The 22,035-nt window shown below is 39.8% G+C and overlaps 2 protein-coding genes across 5 annotated transcripts; one reads left to right on the top strand and one right to left on the bottom strand.

Annotated features, from left to right (window-relative positions):
• Nucleotides 1–1,344: 1,344 nt before the first annotated feature.
• On the top strand, nucleotides 1,345–10,205 carry tob2 (transducer of ERBB2, 2). 2 transcript variants are annotated; one of them, XM_077557934.1, is made up of 2 exons: nucleotides 1,345–1,768; nucleotides 6,255–10,205. In XM_077557934.1, exon 2 carries the CDS (start codon nucleotides 6,476–6,478, stop codon nucleotides 7,652–7,654), a length of 1,179 nt encoding a protein of 392 aa, XP_077414060.1. In that variant the 5' UTR covers nucleotides 1,345–1,768; nucleotides 6,255–6,475; the 3' UTR covers nucleotides 7,655–10,205. The 2 variants fall into 2 exon arrangements, with proteins under 2 accessions (XP_077414060.1, XP_077414058.1); XM_077557932.1 differs by having other exon boundaries at nucleotides 5,385–10,205.
• A 1,428-nt stretch (nucleotides 10,206–11,633) lies between these two features.
• tefb (TEF transcription factor, PAR bZIP family member b) lies at nucleotides 11,634–22,001 on the bottom strand. Of its 3 annotated transcripts, XM_077558746.1 has the most exons (5): nucleotides 19,565–19,878; nucleotides 18,913–19,191; nucleotides 18,655–18,819; nucleotides 16,309–16,520; nucleotides 11,634–15,012 (listed from the first exon to the last, which is right to left on the bottom strand). In XM_077558746.1, the coding sequence occupies exons 1-5, from the start codon at nucleotides 19,713–19,715 to the stop codon at nucleotides 14,797–14,799; spliced, it is 1,023 nt and encodes a 340-aa protein (XP_077414872.1). In that variant the 5' UTR covers nucleotides 19,716–19,878; the 3' UTR covers nucleotides 11,634–14,796. The 3 variants fall into 3 exon arrangements, with proteins under 3 accessions (XP_077414872.1, XP_077414871.1, XP_077414870.1); XM_077558745.1 differs by lacking the exon at nucleotides 19,565–19,878 and adding an exon at nucleotides 21,794–22,001 and having other exon boundaries at nucleotides 18,655–19,191; XM_077558744.1 differs by having other exon boundaries at nucleotides 18,655–19,191; nucleotides 19,565–19,877.
• Between the last annotated feature and the right edge of the window lie 34 nt (nucleotides 22,002–22,035).

Raw genomic sequence — 22,035 nt, 5'->3', positions numbered from 1 at the left:
ACAGGTTTATCTTGGGCAACTTCTGTAACGGTGAACTTTCTTTACAGAAATTTTTTTTTTTATTATTATGACACGCACCTCACTTGAAAAAGAATACAGTACTAATATTGTATAATGTTTCTTGCCAAGTTCTATATATTCACATATCGACGCCATCTTAAAATAATTTGAAAGTAAATTTTTCAGATTTTTCAGGAAACACATAAAATTGAACAATTGAGGAGATGATTTACGCCCCCCCAAAAAAATTATATATAAAAAAATCATTATTGCAACAACAAAAAAAAGACTTAGGCAATTATTTTAAGAGGGTGACTATATGTAAATTTGAAAAGTAAAAGCCAATTTCTTGTGTTTTTGAAGGAATTAGATGGATATCTACTTTATCTGGTGATAGAAACAGGAAAGCTCACAAAACTTTGAAATTGTGCTCCCATTTTAATATTTTCAATGTTTCTCAATTTATTTTTGCATGTATGTAGACCTATGTTTATGTATGTATTTAATGGTTTGTGTATTCATTTATTGAACTGTTATTCTTCTCTTGTGTGTATGTATGTTGTTGACAGATTGTGTAAAAACAGCCACTGTATGTGCAGAATCTTGTTTATGAAAGCAAGTTGTAATGCAATAAATGTTTTTGACAAAAAAACAACACTATTTTCAACTTTTATATCCCCATAGTCATGTATCTTGTGTGTTCATATGTATATTGGCGAAACTGCTGTTTTTACCACCGTTAGATTATATATGTTTTATTAACGAATTTTTCTAGTTAACAAAACGATATCCTAGAGGAACTAGAATTATCATGACATATAGTAAGTATTTTTACATGTGAATCTAAACCTTTTTTTTTTAAGAATCTAAACCAATTTGAGCAACTTACAATTTGTACAAAAATCAAATTGAACATATTTCGTGTATAAAAGATATTATTTATTTTTATGATTAAATTCGTACAATATAAAATCTTAAATAAATAAATAAAAGGCTTGTCCTATTCCACATGAAACGAGTACGAGGTGAGCAAAATATTCAAAGTACTCTGTGAATTGTCATATACCTAAACTCTCAACGACTACTACATCACTATTTATTTCCAAAGAACGTCATTTCCCATAAGTCCTTGTTTAAAGGGCATGTCGTGTTCGCTGTTGTGAATGGATAACGCAGCCCAATAATTTGTGGGCCCGCCCCTCTCTCAGCCAATAGACACTCTGTTGCTATCACCGCTTGTATTTTTAGCAAGCGGTCAGCCCCTTAAGAACTACAAATATCCCTCCGCGATATTTGCTAGGCTTTACTTTGTTAACTATAATATGAAAAGAGAACATTAATATATATTTTTTCATGTTACGGCTATTTTTTTAAAGATCGTTAAACGATAGTGATTGTGAAAACGTGAACTTGTTTGTTCTATTTTCTCTTTTTTCACATTATTATTGTATAATACTTAAGCGTTGCCTGTATTATTACCGCAGACAAATAAAAATAATAATAATATTTTTTAAATAACCGGAAAGAGGCCATTGCAATTGAGAGAAAATAGTTCCTGTCGTCACGAGGGTGTAGGCGAGTCACACTGTATAAATACGTCGGATTGTCCTACCGTAAAGTTTCCCTGGACCCTCCATTCAACTGTCAGCTGGATTCAAAAGATACTGTTCCAAGGTGAAACATTCCACTCACCGATCTGGACTCAACGCTGTGAAATCTGAAAAACCTGACGGAAATAAAATTAATGGTCGAAGTCAAGTAGATGCAGGTAAGTGGTAGCACCCGAAAGGTTCATTAGTTTATTAGTTTCTGTGTGTGCTTGCTCATCTTGTCGCTCCAACCAAATGTTTTGGCTATTCACCGAAACGTCTACAATTTAAGCGTTTACCAGATTTACAGGGTTTTTTCCCCAGCTCGCTCTCTCTGTTTATGTTAGCTTCGCCTCTCAAAGGCTGCAGCTGTCATGTGGATTCTGTGATTGCTACACTCCTCTTCATCATTACTTGAGCCACATAAAATGCACAACTAAACGACTTTCGCCTCTCAATTGGTCTCATCATTTGCTTATATTTTGCTTTGCTTTTTTCTTTCTCTGGTCGCATGTCAGTGACGCTATCTTCAATACACTATCTCAGATTCAGTTAAATTAGCAAGAGGCTATAAAACGGAATACAGGACTATAAACGCTAATGTTCAATCATGTTAGTTTTCTGCTCTTTACAATATAATGTATCTAACAATTACGTCTCGGTTATTTTTGATTGAGTGTCAGTGCGGTACCACTTTACCCGTATATTTATTATTGTGCATTTAGTTTGCAATCGTGTGGCTCTGTAGTCCATTCTACTGAACGGTGCTTATATACATCAGTTATAAATAAATAAATAAAAATTAAACACGACCATCCTTATGATGCAGTGCAGTTCCGCACTACTGCAAACTACACCCACAATAATAAACATTTTCAATCAATACCTTTCAAACATCGTCATTCAAAACTGAGCATTACCTTTCTAACAGTCGATTGTTGCATTGATCTCATTGGATTGTGTTAATTCTAATGAGCTCTCCCTTGAAATGTCTGTCATGGTTGTCATGCTTGTGTCTCTTTGAAATCACATTAGGCACTGAGAGGACCAGCTGAGCAGTCATGTAGCTGAAATTTCACAGCTCAGTGGCACATGTTTGAAGCTCCATGTAAACAACAATACAGTGCATCGTGTTTTGTTGCTCAGCCTGCAGCAATTGCGCTGTAAGAAAATCCTTAAAGCGTTATGACACGGATGAATAATAAACTAACTAAAAAATACTCAGTAAGGGGACTGACTCTCTGCACCTAATGTTTCGTTGTTGTTGTTCAAATCAAGCAGTGGTTAATGATTCGTAATGTATTCAGTGCACTAATCATACCAATTTTTTATTTCTTTTAATTTTACTTATAGTTGTTTATGCACTGACATAATCATATTTTAGTCAGGCAGTGGAAAGACGTTTAAAGAAAAATGAGTCTTAAAACAATCATAAGTACAAAATATGTCACTATTTTTAGCTCGTTCCAACCAACCCCCATCTCAATGTCACCTTTTTTTCCCCCCACGAGGAACTAAAATGTAAACCTCGTGTTCACCTCCTTAAATGCAACATTCCGGCATGTGCAGCTTTATCTGTTGCAAAATTGGAATTGTCTTTTAATCAGATTCATCTTTCAAAGATGAAGAATTCCCATCTGGCCAGGGAAGTTGATGTGAGAGGATTGTTTTTGTATGTGAAAGAAGGGAGGGGAGGATTATGTGCGCTGCATGATGGGAAATGGCGTTCTGTGATGGACAATCTGCCATTTTACAAGTCTTCCTTGGACACGCGTCTTGTGATGCCGGTTTTTCATTTTTAATCTGCCGTTGATTTAGCGCGGGGATGAATGGACTGAAGCATTAAGCAGGAGGAGCTCCATGGGATCAGATTCAGATTATAAAGGATTTATGAGGCCCGCATCACATCTGTCCCATCCATCAGTACATCCTGTACTCTTGCAAAAGCAAAATATAAAATGGTGAAATCCTATTTGTCTATGTTGACATTGACTCTGACAGGTGGGATGTATGGTTTTTTAAATGACTAATCTAATGATACAATTCAGATTGTTTTCTAAATTTGCTCTTTGATAGCACTTTGCAGTGTTAGTGATATATATAGCATTATAACATGAAAAGGAGCTACAAATTAAGAAATTTAACAAATGCAAGCATATGCAAATGAACGACGAGGATCTTTCATAACATATGCTAAAGTTGGATTTCCCCAACCTTTTCACTACCCAAATTATGTAAATCCTCCTCAGAACACAAACTTCCTAGTGATGCACAGTGTGGTATGAGGACCACTAATGGCACGCGGCCTCCCCTCTAGTGATAGACAAAAGAATCAGTCAATTAATTAATTCACACTGCGCATAATCTTACATTGCCATCCCCCTTTCTTTTTTTCTCAACTCATTCACTGCCATTGACAGCTATAGACGTCAAAAATTCATTTGAACTATTTCTTATTAGTTTAACATATTTTTCCATTTTTGTTAACAAGAATATGAAAACCTAGATTTTATTTGTACATTTAGAACAGATATAAAATTTGTGATTGATTGTGAGTTAAATAGTGAAGTCATGCGATTAATTACGATTACAAATTGTAATCGCCTGACGCCCCTAATTTTTAATAATCTTTTATTTTTATTTATTTATTTTTAAATTTTTTATTAATCTTTTATATCAGGAAAATATTATTAAAAATTAGGGGCGTCAGGCGATTACAATTTGTGATCGTAATTAATCGCATGATTTTACTAGTTAACTCACGATTAATCAAAGATTTTATATCTTTTCAATTGCAGTGAATGCGTTAATTCTGCACGTTAAGGACAGTTCAGTCCAATCAACTTTTCAGTATAATACATCCGCATTTAAAGGGGTAGTCGACCCCCAAAAATCTTTGCAATATTGTTGCATTTGCCATCAGTAGTCTTAACATGGCATTCTGATTAATATTGCGTTTGTGGAGTACGAGTTATGCAGCAAAATCATTCAGTTTTTATTCTTCTTAGAGGCGGCCATTTTGCCACTTGCAGTCAACTACAAATGAATGACTGCAAATACAAAATATTCATTAATTTTAAAATAATCCTATAAATAATTGATTAGTTGATTCTGTGCAGCCATTAGCCAACCATATTCATTATTTTAATTACTCTGGTCTATATTTGTTTTAAAGGTCTATACATTTCCCCAAAATTCAGCACAATATGGCATGTAAGGCAACAAAAGATATGAAAGTCTTTCTTATTATTTAAGAAGTCCTTTACTTTATAAAGAACAGCCACTGGCTTAGCTATTTCACATTTAATGTATTTTATCTTTGGGTTTAGCACAGTTTATGATTAATAATCACTCCCAAGAAGTAGTTCAATTTCAATAGCATTTAAGTTTCCTTTCTGCAGCCTTTGTTTTATGTTACCCCCTTAGCAAAATATATATATTTTTATCTTCAGCATTGAACATTACACATTTTAATATTTGCAACAGTGCAAATATTTACATAAATTCAAAATAACGTGCGTCCCAATACTGAACCCTGCACAATACTAAACGTGTGATTCTGTATTTTTTTTACATATTGAAACCTATTATTTAAATAACTGTTTAACCATTTCTTTTTTTTTTCTTTTTTTTTCTTGGCGAGCTCAGTATTGATCATTTGACATGTCATCATCATTGTTCTCCTTTTTTTTTTTTTTATGTGTGTGTGTGGGTGCGTGTAAAAAAAAAAAATAATAATAAAAAATAAAAAAATTTTAAAAATCCCATACCGTTCACCTAAACCAAACATTTCAGAATCCAGCCAGAGTCGTGGGGCCGTCGGGAGACCCGAAGAAGGACCAAAGAAAAGAAAGAAAAGTGAAGTCCAGCACCGACCAGACATCACCCACCGGGCCACCAACCAGAGTCCTTCACCAACCCCAGAGACATCCAAACTCCAACAACTGTTTAACCATTTAATTGCAGCGCCTCTCATGCTATATTGTTGAAATTTCTGCAGGAGCAATGAGTGACTGATGGTGCAAATGCTTTACATAAGTCAATAAATACACTCATTGTAAATAATCATTTATCACTTTTTTTTCCCACTTTTTTTTTTTTTTTTAAATCTATTTCTGTAGCTATATTTTCTACAAATGACATCACATTTGCTCAGGGCTCAGGCAACAACCAATCACAGCTCACTTGTTTTCTGAGCTTTGTCATGTGACATTCACAAGCTGAGCTGTGATTGGTCATTAGCTCAGCTCTAAGCTCATTGTCAGTCAATAGCAAGTGGCGAAATGGCTGCCCCCAGAGGTGGAAAAAAACTTGTGGATTTTGTTGCTAATTAGTGTTTACTTCCCCTTTAATCTTTAAGAGCTATTTACTTTTTTGTTAATTAGGTTCAGATTTTATACTGTATGCTGGTAGAGAGACTGGAAGTATTTTTTTTTTTTGTGGTTTGTGCTCATTATTGACATATCATCTACCTAAACTAATGATAAAGACCATAGAAGACTGTAAACATGGTTCAGGTAACATGATGTTGAGAAATCTTGCAAAATGGCAACCACTGTACAAATTACTAGCTGTTTACAAATTGCAAAGTCTTCCCTCATCCCTCCTCTGCAATTGTCTGATCCTCGTGAAACGCCAACATTTGTCTCCCTTTCATCTTTACAGAGCTGAAGTGGCAGCGTGCTTCACTTGAAACGTCGACAAACAACCTCTGCTGTCCATGTCTCCAAGGTGCCTTTCAAAATGGTGACGCTTGAACCACGCCGTGTACAATAAGCCAGCGGAGAGTCAAGAACATTACGCTTTGCGTCGCCTCCCTTTTAAAGCAAACCTCATCGCACGCACGCACGCACGCACTCGGAGCGCAGCGGCAGCCCGGTGCAGTCATGCATCTCGAGGTGAAGGTTGCCCTCAACTTCATCGTGTCCTATTTGTACAATAAGCTACCTCGGCGTCGAGCCGACCTCTTCGGAGAGGAGCTGGAGCGCATCCTGGTGTCTCGCTTCGAGGGCCACTGGTACCCCGAGGCCCCTCTTCGCGGCTCCGCGTTCCGCTGCTTGCACCTGGGAGCCCCGAGGGACCCTGTTGTGGAGCTAGCCGCCAAGAGAAGCGGGCTGGACACAGAGGAGGTGCGCGCAAACGTCCCCGCGGAGCTCAGCGTGTGGATTGACCCCTACGAGGTGTCCTACCAGATTGGGGAGAAGGGGGCGTTAAAAGTGTTGTACCTGGAGGACCCCCCAGGCCTCAGCTGTGACGGTGAGCGAGCCGAGGGGTTAATGAGAGAGGTCAAAGGGGACTCTGAGTTGGAGGAAGCCAAGAGTTTGGGCTTCAATCCTGACGCTCAGGTGTTTATTCCCATCGGAAGCCAGCTATCGCCTTCCCTCATGGCGCCGCTCTCCACTTCTCCCACGCCGCCGTCCGTCCAACCTGGCCCCACCCTCTTCAACTATCCCACCTCCAGCTCGCCCCCTGACCCGGCTTCCCACTCCTCCAACACGTCCACCCCTTCCCCCCCCACCAACGGCATCCCCTACCTGTCCGCTCAGCAGCCCGCCGCCCGCCCTCAACCCATCACCTTCACCACCGCCGCTTTCGCCGCCACTAAATTCGGCTCCACCAAAATGAAGAAGTGCAGCGTGGCCGGGTCGGCGGCCGCTTCCAGCGTCGCCGTGGGAGTCCCGCCTGTCCCGAGGATGCTCACACACTCTCCCACCGCCATCTTGGCTCCAGAGATGCTGAAGCACAAGTCGCTCTCGCTCTCCATGCACTCCCTCGTCGGGCCCATCCCCAGCCAGCTGTCCCCCAACGCCAAAGAATTTGTCTACCCGGGACCCCAGAGCCCTCTTTACTTCGATGCTGACCCTCACGCAAGCCGATTCCAGCCCCCTCACAGCGTGGGCACCTTTGACCCTTTCTCCAGCCCTCCCCCATCCCAGAGCGTGGGCATGATGGCCGCCAACGGCGAGATCTCCTACATGGAGAAACCTCAATTTGTTGACGGTTTAGGGAGCTACAACCTGCAATATCCAAGCCAGTCCTTCCAGCCTGTTGTGTTGGCCAACTAAGCCTTTATTCGTCAAGAACTTGAAGCTCCAGATTTTTTTTTTCTTTCTTTCTAACAAACTCTCCTAATACTAATGCAAGCTTAGTTTTCCTACAGAGATTTAAACACATAGCTTTCCTACAGAGATTTAAAGATACTCTTTATCTCATGTTTATTTTTCTCATCACAAGCTTTGAATCCATCATTGCCATTGTTATTCCTTGAATAACAAGTAATCTCATGGACATGGACTGTGGTAAAGCTCCAGTTTGCACGTCATGCTGTGGGGAAATGACCTAGCCAAGTATTGCACTTTGCTCTGCAATCTGTTCATACAGTGCTGGCTATTCGGGGAGGAGAAAGGGAAGGGAAGGGAGGGGGTGTGTGCATGTGTTGCCATGTCGTGGCTCAATGTGATCTAGAAACATCACGTGATGGGCGCCTTTGCACGCTGACATCGCAGCAGTAAATACACAAACGTGTTTATCATCAGCGAGAATGCGTTTTGGAGATGAAGTGAGCAAATAGAAGAATGTAATTCTTCCGGCAAGGGGAAATTGCAGCAGGGAAGGTCGCGCAAACCTCTGCCAGGGGAGGAAGCTTTGCATCTTAAGAAGACGGCGCTCACGTGCCGATGCCTGCAGTCGTGTGCACGAGCGTACATGTAGACTTTGGACAATCTGCACATGTACACATTCACGGTCATCAGTGTGTGAAGGTGAATAGGCAAGTGGATTGCGGATTGGGCGGGGGGGTGATAGTATACAGCAGTAAAGACAGAGATTTTGATAAATTGCTTGGTGTGACTTTGGGGATGTAGGTGTGCATTGCCTCGGTGTGGAAAAGAAGGCAGCGAGAGGGTTACATTGCCTCGGTGGCGTCCGGTGTGTATTGACTTTGAGAGCGACATTTTTCAAACCCAGAACACGTTGCTGGTGAGCTTAAATGGTATTGAAGTGAAAAGCTAACTCTTCTGCCCCTCCTTAAAATGCGGGGGGGCAGAAAAAGGTGAATCTGTTTTTTGTCTCATGGTTGTCAAGTGGACATGGATGAATGTTCGTCATTGATGGGAGGCTTCTGTTGCTATTTTAAGCTTGTTGCAGCGCTTCAAATCCAATGTGTTTGTTATGACAAAATGGGCAATTTGAGCACTTTATTAAGCGGAGCTCTACTCACATCCATGATTTATTTTATTTTTTTTACATTCCACTGTCATTTAATGAGATGCAAGCACTTCAAAAAAATGATTGAAGATGTGAAAATGGCGTCAGTTAAGTTAATTTAATGTTTTTCTAGACCGATATATGTAAACGTGTTTTGTACCCGAGGACCCTTAACTGTCTTTTTGCCCATTAACCGCCCCCATGGAGAATATGGAGGGAAAATATGGATTTGTTTTTCTTTGTTCTGTAATTTAAAAAGAATACCTGATAGTTCTATATATTTTTGTTTTTGCAAAAGTCCAAGAAAATGTAAATATGACGTTATGTTTAGTTTCTTACATGCTGAAGTTATTTTTGCAGAAATTAACCTGAATATATGCAAATTGAGATAAAAATAAATACATGTATTACAATTATGTACAGAGTCCAGTATTGAATGTGTATTGTACTTTGTACAGCAGCAGTCTAAAGAGACGGGTAAATGTATTAAAGTTGGGGTTTGAAGAGCTGAATGTTTACAAAAGATGGTTCTTATCACTGTCCTTCTACTAGATGCAATCTGAAAACACAACTTCTCCGGAAAATGTCCACGTATATTCGTTTCAATTTGCACCATGGAACTACTTGCACAAATTCTGTTCCCGATTATAATTATTAACATTTAAAAGTGACATTGACCTTTTCCATCTTAAGTGTGACCCTCTGGTCTTCATGTTATAGCCATATCCCGCACCTTCTTTTTTTACAGACTCTCAATCGCCCCTGTTAAGTGCAACGTAAGGCCATAATGAAAAAGACCCTGCAGTGGGTTTCTACCTCTCATCTCCCTGAATAGCATCACAGTATGTTCTAATCGGAAGGATGAAGGAAATGAATGTTGTACACCTAGTCAGCCCCGGTTGAGATGGCCTGCAGAAAGCCCAACTGAATTTTTCATTGCACTTAAAAAGAACTCCAAATATGGTGTGCGTCTCAAATTTAGAACTGCATTTTGTGTGCTCAAAATAACCCATTTGAAAGGCACCCCAAACTCTTAAGTGCAGGCTATCCTACAATCGGGGTTGAAGAGAAACGAGAATTTTGTATTCTGATGTTCTTTGCTTATATTGTGTTTTATTTTGCACTTTGGAATATTTCATTGTTAGAAGAGTTTATTTTCGATGTGACACTTAACATTAAAATGTATAATTGAAAAGATGTACAAATAGTTCTTTCCTTTTCTGACTGTATTTTTATTTTTTTCCTATTTTGTATCCAATCTGTACACCTTGTAGATGTTTAACAAGTCTTTCACAAATGAAACTCAATGACCTGTTTTCTTGGGATGGGGCATTACTACTGCAGTTTATTATTGTATCAGATTTCTTTTTTTAAGTTTGTAATAAAAAGACCAGTAAGCATGGAAAATAAGATCAGCGTCTCATTGTTATTTCTCATGCTGTAGTGTGAACACATCTCAATGGTATGGAATATTCTGAAATTGTCAAAATGGCGGTCTTATGCTACATTCGAGGAGAGTTTTAAGTCTGATTTATCCCACTCGGAGTGTTCTAGTTCCGCCCTCAAAGTGTTTGTAAATGTAAACAAAGATGGCTAATTCCGATAAATTATTTTGTTGTTCTTGTGAACGCAGTCATTCCAATGAATATATGTCTTGTATTTACATTCACCTCGAAAACGTTGAGGTCGGAACTGACAATCCGAGTGGGAGATATCCAATTTCCCACTTTCATCGAGTGCAGCATTTGTCCTTGGTGAAATGACGCTCTCCGCTCATTGAAAAGCATTGGACTTTGGATCGTTATAATTGAGGATTATTTTTTATTTGAAAATGTGATAAAATGTTGTTTGACTATAACAACATGCCTGGTTTGAATCCCAGTCACAGGACAAAGCAATATAACATGCAATGGAAATGAAGCATTGCATGTGGAAATAGCAGAAACGCTCGGCTGTTCGTAATTGTCAATTGTGTGTTGTTGTTTTTTAAATGTTAAAGAGTAGCCCACCTGTCTTTCTTGAGCACTAAAATGCTAGAGTGACACATCCGAATATTGCAAGTAAACAAACTCCAGTGATGTTTGATCAATAATTCAAAGCAAAGATGAAATTCTCTGTTGGTGAGAAGCCAGATTGCGCACCACCCACCTCAGCAGAAGACATCCCAGCAGATATTACTGCAGATTTCATCATACAGCACTCTGACTGGCTCGTAGCGTTTGTATGCGTGTTGGGAGGTGCAGGGGGCTGCAACCAGCTGTAACGTTGGCTCGCTCACTGCCTTTCGATAGTAACGTGTTGTGAGACATTTATCGCGCTTGGCTGGCCTCATCCTTGACTCTCCTCTACATCTCCCTCACGTCTTCCTCCATCCATCCATCCATCTTTTCTTTTTCTTTTTGCCCCACCTCAGCATTTCCTCTCCCATCCTCAGCCCATCCCGCTCGGAGCCCCCCTCATCTCTTCGGCTTCCTAGAGCTCCTCCCTTGCATCCCCATACTTTCCTTTGTGAACACACACGCCCATCCTCTTTCAGGCTGCTGCTGCTGTTACGCAACACTGCTCCCCTGTGTGTGGATGTGATCATTACGCAATAGCTCCTACTCTTCTGGAATACTGATGACCGAACAGTAGGGAGGAGGGAACACGCGTGCAGCATCCAAACAAAAACACCCCGTGTGTGTGTGTGTGTGTGTGTGTGTGTGCGTTTGTGTGTGTGCGCGCGTGTGTACACGTGCAGATGGATGGCTAATGAAATCACATCTTTATTGGACCGTCTGTCAACACACAGGTTGGTTGGAGCCATCCGATGACAAGTCAAGGTCAAACAGAGCCCACTTGTCTTTACATCTCGATTTATTTATTTTTTTATGCATGATACACGATACAGAACTATGGCACTTCAGTGTCATGTATCCATACATGGTTAAGACAATACAAAAATACCCAACAGAATCATTTATAGAGAAAGTAATGCAAAACACACACAAAAAAAGACCAACATTTTTAAAATGTCCTGATACTATTAAATCATTTTGTTTTATAGTTGTAGCTGCTTCAAATAGCTGTGATGCCAAAAATAACTAAAACGGGGCTGTTTAACCTTCACCTTCAAATGTACACATTAGCATCACCACCAGGTAAAGGAAAACATTTTCATATAGTTTGTGCTTGATCAATTGTTTTACACCAAGGAGCATATATCTTGTTATGCATGCACATTACTAAACATGTAAAACAAGGTTTTAGTTTGTGTTGTGCATCAAAATAAAAATACAGTAGACACAAATAAAACAAAAGCTTGCACACATTTACCTTAGAAGTAGTGCCAGTGCAGTACACTTTAGAACAGGGCTCTCAATGCATTTTAATTCAGGAGCCACTTAGACCCAAATTTGATCTCAAGTGGGCCGGACCTGTATGTCCATGGCCTAATAAATTAACAAGTTAAAATATTGCCTTTTTGGGTGGAAATATATAAGTACATTCTGAAAATATTACCGCATAGAGTAATCTCTAAAGAAAATGAGCACATCACTTTTGCAAATCAAATCCTGAGTGACAGCCAAATTTCAGTATGTCATTTAAGTGGTTGTCAGTGCGGCCTCCAGTGGGCAGAATTAGCAACAGTTAATTTGAGTGAAAAATTGCCATTTGTGTTCTGTCCTCGCGGGCCCAATTGGATTCCCTGAAGGGCCGATTCTGGCCCACAAGCCGTATGTTTGACAACCCTAATTTAGTAGGAACCTTTTCTACCACATATGCAATTGCTCTCCCTTTCTTTGCTTAATAGTGGAGCAAACTGATATAGAATAAAATCTGGAATTTTGTAAAATATTAGAGCATATATCTGTTATCTTCAAGCTATTTTTTTTTTAAACTTTGCTGTGCATGAAAAAAAACTGCTACATACTGACCTACCCCAGTAATTCATCTAAAAGATTCTCTCGAGGCATAGTGAGAATTACGCACAACACTATGAATTTAATTTAAAAACTCATCGGCTGTACTGACAGTCCAATGCAGTGCATATTTAGTTTGAATGTCAATGCAAAATAAACTATAAGAAATTAGAAATGTCCGTTGCACTACACCGTGTTGAAATTGAAACGATCAAGAAAACACTTAAGCACCAACTGATCCAGTAAATCTAGATATAGATCAATTTTCAGTTCATAGGAAACAATCCACACAGTGATCAAAAGATGCCATTTTCAGCTGATGTTTGATGTTTGCCCCGCCCAAAAAAGGAAATCCAAGCAGACCACACTCAAGATGGCTGGCATTATTATGCGGGTCATAACAACATTATACAGATGCTCTGCATTAATCTGGCCATCGTGAAGCACGTCTGCTCTTTAGTGATGGTTCACATATACGTAAGTACACTTGGTGTAGAATAGTCAAGACATTGACCGAAGACAAAGTACACTGGGTTTCATGCATTACGATCCTAGACTACACAGGATCAAAGTGGAAGCACAAAAGACTTTGGGGCATTTCCTCTTAGAAATAACATCATGGCAATTTTACACATAATATCACTGAAATCAAACAAGCAATATATAACAGGGTATTATTGCCACATTAATTGGCGCACAAGCCAACCAATCACAAAAAAATCCAAAATAAAATAAATCGGCATCTGGAGAAGACACCAGTCTTGTAACAGTCTGTGATGTACTTACTAATTAAAACAGGCATTAAAAAAAATAAATCGGATTTGACATTTTGCCAAATAGACCACACACTACATTTACTGTGCGTGCTCTCTACTTCAACCATCACCTGTTCGACCCTTTCAAAGCAAAAAGTGCTGGATGAGGTAAATAAGAGTGTACCCTGCCCTTCGCGTGTTACACACACACTGATTATACGTCTATATTTTGAGTGGAGACAAAGAATCCCTTTTAACTACCGTATATAAATCTGTTTTTAAAAACAAACACAGTTAACCCATTGGAGTCCCTGCTTAGTCATTGGTTTCATTCGACATTTTCCTCAAAAGCGATATAAAGAATCTTGTACATCACAATCAACAGATGCATTATTACCATCAGAATAAATACAGCACTCATTTACTATTTGGCAAAGATAGGAATAGCATTGGATTATAAAGACACAGTCAAAATCCATTTTAGGATGATACAAAGACCTCCAGACTATCATTTATTTATTTACAGGGTTTCAGAGCAGTCATTTAGGAAGGGCCGCTCAATTATTTTTTTAAAGAACAATCCAGCCATCACTACACTATGAAAGGCAGGTGAGGGCTCCAAGCGCCCTCTACTTGCAGAGTGTAGTAAAATAAACATCCTTTTACGTACATCCCCCTCCACAAAAGGGAGGGCCATAGATTCCTTCAAACGAGTACTTTTGATAGCAAACTGAATTTTATTTTATTTTTTTTTAAACTGCACTTTTCCTTTTGTTAAGGTGATTAATTCAATCTTTTCTGAGGCTCGGGAAGCTGATCTGAGATTAGTACGAAGACTTCATGCACGTTTTCTAGCTAAAAGTGCAACAAGGGATTACACACCGGAGATGACCATACATATAGTGTGTGTGTGTTACTTGACAGAAAAACTTTCGTCCACCACCTGAGGGTATCCGCGCCTTCCAGGCCCAACTACCTGATTTCTATTCCATTCTTCTTCTGTCTCAGCATCTACATCCCACTTGAGAATGAAAAGGAATTAGACACAAAGCATCTCGAGACCAACCCTATGTTCCACGGGAGTGTTGTGGCCTTCCTCTCAGTGAAGGAGCCAGGCGCTCTCCACAGACCTTCCCGCAACCACCGCTCCTCAGCCCAGCCCCCAAGTGTGTATCCGACACTCCAGCGCCAGGTTCGGACCCGCGGCCGGAGCTCGACACAGTGACCGGAGGTCAGCCAGAGTGTAAATTTAGATTTCCTTTGTGTGTTTGTGTCTGTGTTGAATTCTGCGGGGTAGGAAGTTCTGCTTTTGTCGGATTGAGAATTTGATATTGAAGCAGGTCTTTACAGCGGACCGTACTTGGCCTCATAGCGGTCCACCAAGTTCTTGCAGCGGCCGCAGTCTTTCCGCATCTCGGCCACTTGCTGCCGCAGGGCTGCATTCTCCCGCTCCAGGAATGAGGCGCGCACCGTGATCTGGTTCTCCTTGAGACGCCGGGCATCACGGGAACGTTTGGCCGCCAGGTTGTTCTTCTTCCTCCTGCACCAATATTTGTCATCCTAAGCAAAAATAGGACAAGTCATACCCTGTGCCACAACCTAGGCTAGGGCTGGACGATTATGGGAAAAATAAAAATCACAAGATTGAAATCACGATAATAAAATGATTATTCATTGATTTTAAAACTACTAAAACTCTACGTGTACTCAAAACTACGATCATAGCCCATTCATCCTTTCATGTCGAACACTATTCTTAAACACTATTCTTTGTCAAGTATAACATAGCCTTACAGTATAAATATCATATGAAATTCAAGCCTCTTGCATATTCATTCTTCATTTTAAAACTTAAGCATTACATTACCCTCTATATCATATTTATTTAACATTATGTTATTTTAACAAGTCTGGGGACTTAGTGGGCTATCAAAATATTGTATTTTGTGCTACGTCATATGGAAATGTGTGTTGGTATGACCAAAAAACAAAAAGCCATTGGATATATTTGTATCCTTGAATTATGAGGAAAGGAAAATTATGTGAATCTTTAAACAAAAAAAGTTCAAATAAAAGAAGTTAAAATAAAAAATACTGTATACTAAAACAGTCATTGCATAAAACAAATACTGGGTGTTCCTGCGCGTTTCGGCCTCTTAAGGGCAGTGTGGTGTCGTGCATCCATGGTGTACACATTTACAATGAGAGCAGAAGAAAGTTGCGATTGAATTCTAAAATAACTTTTTTTTTTCACAAATTGGGAAGAATTTGTGCCTTTGAGTAGTGTTATTTTACTTGTGGGTATGTGTTTCCACAGCATTTGTGCGTGAATATTCGTTATTTGAAGGACTATTACTCCCGAAGTTGATGCTAACTTCCTGTTAGCATTTGAATGGGGTCTGCCATGCTCTTTAGCATTAGCGCTAGGCTCTCGATGTTTTAAAAATTAAGCATGTTTTGTATTTAAATACACACTGTATGTAATTCTCCTTATTGTGTGTCTAGTTTTACAGTTAACTCCAAATGGACCGTCATTAAGCAGCTTAAAGTGCGCAGAATCACACTCATTCTCTTCGGGCTAGCTACAAGCTACATGGTGCATTCAGGGTACTTTCACAACGTAGGGAATTTGTCAACTTTAAACTTCTGCACATTAAACGTTTTTCTTCGATCATTACATGTGAATGATTGAGAGAAGTCAGAATCGAAATCACGATAAAATTTCGGTTAATCATCGAGCCCTAATTTAGAACTGCTTTTTAGCTGTCTAAAAATGAGTCTACTTTCTGCCACCAAATTGACAGGTGCGCCGGCGGAGTGTGTGGACCAAACATGCTCACGAGTGAGTCAGGATACCTTCTGTTCGTTGGGAACAAACACTTTCTTGGCTTTCTTGATCATGGGCTGCGGCTTGAGCTCCTCGTCAGAGAATTTGTGTTTGCGCGGGTTGAACAGCTCTCCCCCCGGCACACTGGACAGGACCAGGTCGGTGGGATCTGGCTGAAAGTTAACATCCACCTCGATGTCGTCCGGGTTGACGGGAGACGGCGTGTTACGGTCTCCAGACCCTGTCACGACACGGGGGAAATTGAGCTTCGAAAGGAGCACCCTAAACAAGGTGCATGCAATGCTTTATTTAAACACCCCAAAATGACGCAACCTTGTGTGGCCCGCCCATGTCAGTCACATTTTTATCATGTTTTATTTTACAATGGCAACTTCTTTAACACTCGTATTAGCAACATGACAAGTGGATGCCATCTGTATAGAATTTTCTAAAAAATATAGAATAAACTATATGCCTCATAAATCCTCTATAACAAATAAATTGATGATAAAACAATTGTACTATAACTTTTTAGTACAATACTATATAGTATAATACTATAATATTTTGTTTTTATATTGGGGCTTTATCTGCATTTTTAGTACAGTTTTATTTTTGTTTTAAAAATTGGGGGGTTAAATTATAAAAATGTTCTCTCTGGATCTCCGAATACTCGCAGCTCAGCGCCATTTGCAGATTTTCTTCAAGATTTAGTTTTTAGATTGGGGCTTTATCTGCATTTTTAGTACATTTGTGTGTGTGTGTGAGTGTGTGTGTGTGTGGGGGGGGGGGGGGGGTGTTGTAATGGGTGTCAAATGTACGCGGATTTTCGGTATTTGAGGGCCAGTCCAGTCCATATCTCCCCGCAAATAGCGGGGGTCCACTGTACAGTTGTAATATATAATATCACCGTTCACCACTAGATGGTGTAGTTGCACTTGCACTGGGTTTTATTGCAACTACAACATGAGTAGGCCTCATTGGAATGGCATGCCGGACAAACAGTACTCAATAATATTCAAATTTTGAATGAGTTTATTTATTTTTTTTGGGGGGGGGGGTAGGCTTTAAATGACTTCTTGCACTTAATGTTGGTATGCTGTTCAATGTTCAGCAGTTTTTACGCAAGCGAGCCCTTTAAACTGGGAAATAAAATCACAGTGTGCGGTTATTCTGCCGTTTGCTTTTAACCATTTGTTGTGGAATATTGGATCTTTTATGCATGCATTGAGAAATGCATTATGAAAAATTTAATGGATTTTTGGTTATTTTGCCAATATCAGGTCATGCTTACTTATTTTTATACGTGTATTATCAAGAAGAATGTTTAAATGTTACTTAGTTAAAAGTAACATTGCCTATACTAGCTGGTAGAGCGGACTCTTAAGATTTCAATAGTTTTGAAAGATTTGCTTCAAATTTCAAAGCCAGATGTCAACCACCACCACATAAGGAACATTCAAGGATCCACTGTAATCTTTTCTTTCCCACCAGGAAACGTATTGGATGATGCATTAAGACACGAGACAGGGGACTTAGTCAAAGAAGCTATAAAAACTGCTAAAATTATGCGCTCAAAGGTCAGGTTTTATTAGTTTCACTACTTACTACACTGTCCAGAGATTGTTTGCATAGTTGTTTAAGTATAACCACATAGTACAACTTTTCTAAAAGGCTCATGAAATGACTACTAAGTGTCAAACTCAAGGCCGGGGTCAGATATGGCCTGCCGCCTCACTCTACTGTACAGATTTCTTGTTATTAAATAAATGGATTTGTTTTGATCATTAAAAATGCATTTTTACTTGATTTTTAACAGATATTACATGTATTTCTACCCCCACCAAAATAATTTCAAAATTGAACAAGTTTAATTGATTTTTTTTTTTTCAGTTCAAATAGCTGTTAACAATATACTGTAAATAATCAATTAAAGGGGCAACTGTTCATATATAATATGAGGTAAGTATTATAGGTGTAAAAAATTGCTAATGATTTGTTGTTCCTTTCAATTTAATTAATTAATTATGTACAGTATTGGCAAGGTAATTCATATTGTAAAATGATTGTCTACTCTCAAGAAGAAACTAATTGAATCATACCCTTTCGAACTGAGCCGTACCTTATTGAATTAGATCGTAATCCCAATTGAATCGAATCGTTTAACTTTAAAATGTACTGTTCTTTGAATCATATCATACCCTATGTATTGAGATATGTATCAAATTGTCTTATCGGAGAGATGCAAACCCCTAAGTGACAATATATGCATTTATATGGTTTCCATCATCACAATGGCCTTCTAAAGGGAAACCCGAACTCTAACGTAGCAAGTGATAAAAATGAGTGGGACTATCTGAATGCAAATTTCTCACCAGGATTCTGCTTGCTGATTTCCACAGTTTCTTCTGCTTTTGCCTCATGGGGCACAGATTCCTCTTCTTGCTCCTCATCTTCCTCTTCTTGCTCCTCATCTTCCTCATCATCATCTTCCAATTTGGCGGGCAGTAGCGTGGTGACAGTCACCGCTTCCTCTGGCTCTGAGGCGACAGTAGAGGTGTCGGGTTCAGGCGTAGAAGACGTGGGCATCGACGTTGCGCTGGCTGTGGCTGTAACCTTGAGGGTGCTCTTGCCTTTCCCTTCAGCCGGAGTCAGCGTCTTCTGCAGCTCCTCATCCTCCAGGCTGGCAGGGATCCCGTTCTCCAACAGAAACTCATCCAGGTCCATGTACTCCAGATGGAAGGTCTCACCATCATAGGGAATGGTCTTCTCCCAAATGGCTGGGGTCAAAGAGGCTGAAACCCCTCCAGCGCTGCCCCCGCTGCCTCCCCTTGAAGCCCCACCAGCGCTGGCTGCAGCAACCCCGCCCCCCTCCACATCGTCAGCTGAGCACAGCTTCTCCTTCTCGAGCTCTGAATTCAACACAAGAGGATAGAACAATTCGTTTCATCAAATAGGGCGTCAATGAACATATTGTGATGGGACTAAAGGTTGTAGCAGGTAAACCAAGGGTCTGTCAATGTCAATGGCAGAGGGGGTGTTTCCGCAACACAACACCACAATGACAGGATGTTGCTTGGACTACACACGCAGCTCAGAAAATTCTGAACAAAAAGAAACAAGAGAAAAATATAAAACATGAACCCACCATGATCGGGTTGTGTTGGGGGCGTATTTACAGCGTGGGTACGCAGCCCACTGCACTTGGAACTTTTTGTTCTTTTCCATTTCTGAGCTGCACCGAACGTTCACATTCACAAACACTTTTTGACACTACGGTCTTACCGTCGTCGCCTTCCTCCAGAATGTTAGGAGGGGGGATGTCCATAATCTTCTTTATAACAAACGGGAAAGACTTCTGCTTGGCCGCTGGGTCGACGGTTATGTCGGGAAGAAGCGCGACAGCCACCGCTGCTTTAGCTGCTTTACCGGACATTGTCGCAGAATTTAAAAATGTATATATACCAACGATACTATGGGTCACCTTCCAACTTCTGCGACGTTAAAATCTGCCTGTCGACAATAGAACACTGAGATGCGGAAATTACACTGCTCCCCTTTGTGTTGTCCGTGCCCATCCAGAGCGTGTGTTGGATATTCATGAGGCGACAGCCACGCCCATTTGGGGCATAGTAGAATCTGATTGGTTGCTTATTCTGTCATGTGATGGCACCTTCATGGGATACGCTAGTGGTCTTTTTTCCCCATTATTTTATTTTATTTCATTTTTTTTTATTTATCAAGCTCAAAATGCTTTCATTTTAAACATGAGTTCAATCTAAAAATGTGTCTTAAAAAAACATTAAGTCATTCTTGTCAAAGGCGGACCTGTCACGACTCTGAAAAGACACTTAGGTTATTTTTACAATGTGGCCAGAAAACGACCCGCTTATGTTACAATAATGTCATACTTTCACCGTGTTTCCAAACCACAAAAAAAAGTGTTGATAGCAGACTCGCCTGCAACCCAGCCTCGAGAACACTCGTGGCAAAACACGTGCCACCCGCCCTCACCCGCTCACATGACAGTACAAGCTGTGGAGGGGGCGCGGCCGCGTGCTGCTCCGCACGTGCTGAAAAACTGACATTCTCGTCAGTGGAAAGCAGCTACCGCTTAAAAAAAAAAACTGACATTCTCGTCAGTGGAAAGCAGCTACCGCTTAAAAAAAACATATAATAATACAAGAACTACAGTAAATGTATTATTAATTATTTCCGCAACCTGTCTTTTTACCATGAGACAGGCCTACAATTAACAGTATAAAAAAAAATACTGCAATATCATGACGCCATATAGTCCGACGTGTGACCATAGTACAAATTTATCTTTTTGAACCCCCTTATTTCTTATCGCAAGCTAATCAGTTTCTCTTTCTCACGTTCTGTTGCACGCGATATTCTTAAAGCAAGAGCGGCGCCAACAAGTGCTGTGTTGCCTAGCAGATATCTGATTTAACAGACATGACGATCAAAGTGCACATTGCTGCGCTGCACGTGTATGTTTTGCCGTCCTTCAGACGAGTGTGTGTGTGGGGGGGGGGGGTCGTCTGACTGATCAAAGTCTACATAAAGCAATCTTTTGCTAACTACTGACACAGTGGCTATATACAAAGTACTAAGCTTTTTAAAATTTTATCTTTTTATAATGAAGAAGTATTATTTATTAAGTAAATCTTTGTGGTCACTTTTAATCGCCGCGTGAATAAGAAAACAATTGTAGGTAAATGCTGTTTGTCAATACTGTCCTCTAGTGGCCATTCGCATTTTGTAAACAAAATCCATGAAATATGGCGTAATCTGATTTTCTACTTCAAACGAAATATTTTAATCAGGGGCAATACTACTTAATAATGCTATGGTTAATATTGGGGAGGGTGTGATACACAGCACGTTTTCAAACAATCTGTCAGTGCTACTACGATCAAATGACCAAATTTTTTTTACAAATATGAAACCCGTTACCCAATATCTGACACTCACAGTGCCAATATAAGAATTTATTCAAAAAATGTTCGTATAAGGCCAACGTTAAGACTCGCAGCCAACAGTGGGCGTTTAAAAGTGCCTAACTATGCGAAAACTTTAGCTTTCACTTTATTAAAAACATTTAGCCATGAATTAATAGTATAGCTGTGGACATTCACGAGTGAAAAGAAAAGGAAACAAAACAAAAAATCCAGCTAAAGACTCCAATAAAAAGAACAATTTAGCATTTTCACATCAGAACGACATAAATATGTCATGACATGAATGAATCGATGAAACAAGACTGCCTTGGATTTGATTTGACACTATGAAGGTAGAGTACACAACAACAAACTAAAAACCCACATATGATATAATTAATAATTATATCATAATTGTTCAAATTGAATAGAATGATGTTATCAGCACAATCAAAACCACATTAGTTCACAAAACTTTGCGTGGCCTAGAAGTGAATGCAGCCAAATATCAGACACACCAAACTATGTTGAATACTTCTCGACGACAAGTAAAACTATTCTCACTTACCACAGTCATCAAAAGCTGGGAAAGAGAAGGGATAGTCAGCCAAGGATCTGATGAGATCAGGAACTTCCCCCCTTTCTCCAAAGATGTGATTAAACGTTGACATCTTGATCGGTGACAAGAAAAACTGATGCAGGTGAGACAAGCGGCGAGTGTCACTGTCTGTGCTCTCCACTCAAGACTTTCGAACAACTTTAAAGCAGCAAGTCACTCACACACATCACGGGGACGCCTGCATGTGCCCA

Source organism: Vanacampus margaritifer, chromosome 2, assembly GCF_051991255.1.
Source record: "Vanacampus margaritifer isolate UIUO_Vmar chromosome 2, RoL_Vmar_1.0, whole genome shotgun sequence".
Classification (NCBI taxonomy): Eukaryota; Metazoa; Chordata; class Actinopteri; order Syngnathiformes; family Syngnathidae; genus Vanacampus; species Vanacampus margaritifer.
The sequence above is the reverse complement of the archived record's forward strand: the minus strand, read 5'-3'. Positions and strand labels throughout refer to the sequence as shown.

Excerpts from the sequence above, each read along its gene's own strand:
- tob2 (XM_077557934.1), top strand. The coding sequence starts at position 6,476 with ATGCATCTCGAGGTGAAGGTTGCCCTCAACTTCATCGTGTCCTATTTG.
- tefb (XM_077558744.1), bottom strand. The coding sequence starts at position 19,715 with ATGTCCGGTAAAGCAGCTAAAGCAGCGGTGGCTGTCGCGCTTCTTCCC. Across the intron at positions 16,521-18,654 it reads AATCAGCAAGCAGAATCCTG|GGTCTGGAGACCGTAACACG; the intron begins GTGAGAAATTTG and ends GTGTCGTGACAG. Across the intron at positions 15,013-16,308 it reads TTGTTCCCAACGAACAGAAG|GATGACAAATATTGGTGCAG; the intron begins GTATCCTGACTC and ends ATTTTTGCTTAG.